This window comes from Limulus polyphemus, unplaced genomic scaffold (assembly GCF_000517525.1).
Source record: "Limulus polyphemus unplaced genomic scaffold, Limulus_polyphemus-2.1.2 Scaffold324, whole genome shotgun sequence".
Lineage (NCBI taxonomy): Eukaryota > Metazoa > Arthropoda > Merostomata > Xiphosura > Limulidae > Limulus > Limulus polyphemus.
The window spans coordinates 589,170-595,279 of record NW_013665934.1 but is presented as its reverse complement, the minus strand read 5'-3'; the positions used below and the strand labels follow the sequence as shown (position 1 = coordinate 595,279).

The 6,110-nt window shown below is 33.7% G+C and overlaps 1 protein-coding gene across 1 annotated transcript in view; it reads right to left on the bottom strand.

Annotated features, from left to right (window-relative positions):
* The window catches only part of LOC106457388 (teneurin-m-like), a 229,851-nt gene that overhangs the window by 25,900 nt on the left and 197,841 nt on the right, over window positions 1–6,110 (bottom strand). Inside the window, exon 16 of the mRNA XM_022383293.1 lies at window positions 43–162. Coding sequence (XP_022239001.1) covers window positions 43–162 — 120 coding nt within the window. The remainder of the gene's footprint in view (window positions 1–42; window positions 163–6,110) is intronic.

The window sequence follows — 6,110 nt, the reverse complement described above, 5'->3', positions numbered from 1 at the left end:
TTAACAGAAGTTGTATATCTACGTTAATAAGAAAGTTCTTACCAGCCATCTCTACGCGTGAGTGTAAATCCAAAATGGTGACCGGCAGCAACACCGACTCGAACTCCGGTCAGACCATCTCCTTGTTTACTGACCACTCGGCCACGGATGACGGATACTCGGCTAAAGACGAGGATTGTTAAAGATAGCACGTGGAATACTCAATATAATTTTATTTTTCGTTTATTTTTAATATTAACTTTATCTTTGTAACAAATCAGGTTCAAAATTTAGGTTCAAAATAAATTAAGTATATTCTTTTTTTTTCTAAGAAATAAAATTATATGGTTCATTATTGAGATTGTTTATTACAAGAACTCAGTAATTACTGAAAATTAAACTTATAAATTCGGTTATTTTACTCCAACAACTTAATTGTTATTAAGAAAAAACCAATTGAATTGAAATTTGATATAAATTTTTTCAAATAAATATGTAGAAGTTTGTATTTTATAGTTTATTCATTTTCATTTACGTTTAAAATTATGAAAAATATGTATTTAAAAATATTAAAACGTATATTCATGAACTCTTAGAGTGCATGCATTTTATCAAGGCTAAACAATCTACTCGAAATAAAAGATATTTGAAAGTTTAATACTGGGAAACGATTTTGCAAAAAGCATAGTGACGCTAGTCAAAGAAACATTGTTCAAAACATTCAACTAAACCTGAGACCTATAGGGGGCGATGGTGCAGTCATGCATCAGGCGCTAAGATGTGTTTGTATACAGAGCTATCACAAACAACATTGAAGGAACATCTACATCGGCTATGATCACATGAACATAACAAAAGTCTCAAACTAAATCATATTCTATACAAATGTCTAAGACATTCAGTGAACACAAAGACACACACACACAATAGGCTGCGTAAGGTTTTCTCGTCAGACAAAACAAAACATCCAGCATAACCTTCAAGGCGGCAGCATCCCTTTAACAAGGATTGCCTCTCCGCCTAGCTTGTAATAAATATAATATTTACGATATTCAAATTTTATAACAGATTCCACAGCTTGCAGCCCTAAACACATACCGTGGTCGGACACGGAGCTGGCACGTTTTTGCACAGACCGTACATTGGACTACGTGGAACATAACACAGAAAACTACAGAGCCAAGCAGAGCCAGCAAATCGTGATGAAAGCAGAAACAAAAAGCTTCTGTGACTGGGGAGGAAGGAGAGGAAAACAGATGGAGAGCTTTGCATACTCACCTCTTCTCGAAGGCACTCCAGAATTGACTGCAGGGCCGCGCAGACAGAGCGAAAGCAGGGACACAAATGTACGGTCAGCATATGATCAAAGGAACATTAACATTGAAACATATAGACACTGAACAGATACACACTCACACACACACGCATTTGCAAACACTCACCCATACAAGTACAGACAGTAGGCACACATACAAACAAGAGGATGGGTAGATTTAGGGGAAGGGAAAGGACACAGAAACCGTATGGGGGGGAAACAGTTAGAAATACAAGATATAACTTTACACCATATTCATTATCTTAATCTAAATAACATTCCTGGTATACATTTTATACAGTTCTAGAAGTTGTTCCTGTTCAATGTATTGTATGAACTAACTCGTTTGGTCTGCCTCTGATTTTGCACGATAGAGTACGCTGTTGTTGTAAGTAGTACAATTATCAGTAATAGAACGGGAAAATACAGAAATATGATTAATTTAGTAATTAGTTCCGACCACAGTACAGTTTGTCTGTAATTAAGCACAAAGCTATACAATGGGCTATCTGTGATCTGCCCACCACGGGTATCGAAATCCGGATTCAAGCGTTGTAAGTCCGCCGACATACCGCTGTGCTACTGGCGGATTCAGGGTAGGAGAGACTGAAGGATTACAGATACCTGTGGACAACTAAACAAAAGTACCCTTAGGACTAATAAAGAAAGCAAATATTTTAACAGGTTTCATGACCTGGTGGAAGGGTGACCCCCTCTCCCTTATCAAAAATCCTGGTTCCGTCCCTGGCATATATGCGAGCCGAAACGTATTTAGCGGCATATCGCGTCTCGAACCTTGGAGCTTTCAATTTGCACTCCGGCATGCTAACCACTAAGTCATGGCTGGCTCACCAGGTTAAAAAATGTTTGATTTGTATGAAGAGAATATAGAACGTTATGTGAATAATATGCCTTTTTTCAATGTGTTCCAGTATATGATGTTCCAGTTTGGATCTGTTCTAAACATGCTTCCAAACTGTTTAGCTCTAGAATCAGCGATGATGGTCCGTTTTACAAACGTATGTATGAATTAAATTGCTTATGAGTCCATGACTTTAATGGATACAGGGATCTCTTATAACACACGAGTCTCAAACAACAAAATTTAAACATAAGTACACTTAATTACTGCTGGAGTCTCCCATGTATCTTACATGTTGTAAAAGCCAAAGATATAAAATTACTCAATATGATGAAATAAGTGGATCCCACTAATAATGAAAGTTGTATAAAAATAAGTCAGCAATTTGAGGGTTTACTGTGGATCCCACTAATAATGAAAGTTATATAAAAATGTGTCTGCAATTTGAGGGTTTACTGTGGATCCCACTAATAATGAAAGTTGTATAAAAATAAGTCAACAATTTGAGGGTTTACTGTGGATCTCACTAATAATGAAAGTTGTATAAAAATAAGTCCGCAATTTGAGAGTTTACAGTGCATCCCACTAAGTATGAAAGTTATATAAAAATGTGTCTGCAATTTGAGGGTTTACAGTGGATCCCACTAATAGTGGAAGTTATATAAAAATCTGTCTTCAATTTGAGGGTTTACAGTGGATCCCACTAATAGTGAAAGTTATTTTAAAATGTGTCTTCAATTTGAGGGTTTACAGTGGATCCCACTAATAGTGAAAGTTAAATAAAAATAAGTCAGTAGTTTGAGGGTTTATAGTGGATCCCAGATCCATTCGGTAGCGAAAAGCATAAAAAATAATAATAATTTGAATGTATAGAAATATATTTTACTTTTCAAATATTAGAAGCACTAAACAGTTTTTTTGGGGGGGGGGGTAGAAATAGGCGTTCGAATTTTTTTCTTTAACAAAACAGTTGGTGATCACACTGCCACTTCTTTCTTCCAATTCTTTTTTACAAGTCCTTTGAGAAAACTTCGTAATTTTAGGGATGAACAGCGAATGTTGTTCGGCCAAATGGGTTCAGATTAGATGTTTGTGAAGGGATGAAATGAGGCAATAGTAATGAATGTACCACTGATGGCAGAGAACGCTCAGAGCTAGCTAGCTGACCAGCGACGGCGAATAAGGTCAATAACTGCTAGCTGTTCGAAAACATGACAAGCTAACCACGTGTGAATACTGTAGTCATCCATGGCGTACTATGGAACATTGGAGCCATCGCTGCTAGTTACTGTTGCAGAGGGAAAAATTGTTGAGCTATTTCAGACATTCAGGGGAAAGATGAAAGCTGCTACCATTTGAGCATGAACCTGCACGCCTGTCAAGTGACCTTAAAAATAATACTTTTGTTCCTAAACAAAGACACTTGAGGTCAAAATAGTAAATATAACACAGTCGCATGACCGCCGAGGTTGATGAAATATCTTATTGTTTTTGTTTGAAAATGTTTTAAAATATTCAAATTTTAAAACCGTTCTAATAATTGAATCGACAGGTTTTCGTGCATCATCAACATTGGAATTTTTTTCTGAGTACATAAATATTTTGTTCAATAGATGGCGATAGCAACATCCCTAGACCGTCAGAACTCGTATGTCCTGATGTGAAAAGCATCATCACTTTTATCATACGTATTTCCTGTCCGATGTTGACATTTTATTATTAGTTTGAGCACAAGGTTATCTGAGTTGACGTATTTGCATAGCAGTCATAGAAAAAAGAAACGAGCGTGCACGAATGTCAGCCAAGCATGGAATATTACATCGACATTGTATTCGAATATAAAAGACGGTAACAAGCTATGCACAAACTGAATTACAACTGCAAAAAAAAAACAACACAAAAAAACATGTTTACAGAACAACCTATGTTTTTACCGCGTTGATTATCGGCAGTTCCATATGCATGTCACAGAAAACAAACAAACAACATACAGAAGTAACGTTTAACGAAAACATCAAAATTTCACACCAAACTGTGTCATATAAAATAAAACAGATACACACACATTCTCACTTATTTACATACACGTACATATACACACACTACGGTTGCTAGGTAACCATATAAAACAATATATTTCGTCAATACCACGTAAATAAACATATAACAAATTAAAACTTCACGAATAGATAAAAACTTGCTATATATTTGCGAGATTTCCCTACCGACTTGCTTTGCAACTACATTTTGAGAATGAAATTATATAAATACTTCTTAACGACCACTTAGCTACACGCATGCGTAGTTCCAGTGTACAATTTCCAGAGATTTTAAGTGTTTTTGAAGATGTTATAAATACAGTAATGTTAAGTTTTCAGGACACTTTAAAGCAGTTTAGTGAAGCGAAAATAATACGGAACGTTTACTAATATAGTTACCAAAATACACAGACTTACAACATAACTGAATTAGACCTAAAATTTCATTAAGGTGACATGAAACATGGGAAGGGTGGGGCTTGGGCAGATTTTGACACAACAAAAATGACAACTGCGTCAACAATACAACACACTCCGTGTGACCACTGACAGATTGGACAAACACGCAACCACATAGACAGGACAAACATATAAAACACATTTAAACGTAATACACAGAAATATTTAAATACAAAACATATTCAAATTCAGTATTACAGTTAATTCAATTGTATTTAATTCAGCAATTTCCGACAATTAATTGAAAAATATTTACACTCTTTCAAAAATACAACTAATGATATTAATAATAATATAACAACTTTCGTAATTCAAAAGTTATGTGACACATAGAAGATTGTTTAGTAATTAAAATGTTTACTGATTAAATAATCGGAAATTCTGAATAAATTAAAACTTTAGCAAGAAACATTTGATTATTTTAATGTTTTAAAAATTTCAATTCTTCTAATTCATTCCATACTGAAAATAATAAAGCAGAAGTTTAAAACTTTCAATTAGACTGAACTAGATGGTATCAAGTTTCTTGAAATATCATCTAAAAAAAGAGAGACAAGAAATTACAACAGATATCTAGAATTCTTCGGTTAATGAAACCTTTTTGTCCTAAATCAAATAATGATTAAATTCATAAATACAAATAACAAATCTGGATTTCAACATAATATTACAATATCAATGAACTAATGTGTATATCAATGTACTGATGTGTGTATATATAAATGTGTATATCAATGTACTGATGTGTGTATATATAAATGTGTATATCAATGTACTGATGTGTATATATAAATGTGTATATCAATGCACTGTGGTGTATATAAATGTGTATATCAATGCACTGTGGTGTATATAAATGTGCATATCAATGCACCGTTGTGTGTATAAATGTGTATATCAATGCACCGTTGTGTATATAAATGTGTATATCAATGCACTTTTTGTATATATATATATATAAATGTGTATATCAATGCACTGTTGTATATATATATATAAATGTGTATATCAATGCACTGTTGTGTATATATAAATGCACCGTTGTGTATATAAATGTGAATATCAATGCACCGTTGTGTGTATAAATGTGTATATCAATGTACTGATGTGTGTATATAACTGTATATCAATGTACTGATGTGTGTATATATAAATGTGTATATCAATGTACTGATGTGTATATATAAATGTGTATATCAATGCACTGTTGTGTATATATAAATGCACCGTTGTGTATATAAATGTGAATATCAATGCACCGTTGTGTGTATAAATGTGTATATCAATGCACCGTTGTGTGTATAAATGTGTATATCAATGCACCGTTGTGTATATAAATGTGTATATCAATGCACTGTTGTATATATATATATATATATATAAATGTGTATATCAATGCACCGTTGTGTGTATAAATGTGTATATCAATGCACCGTTGTGTATATAAATGTGTATA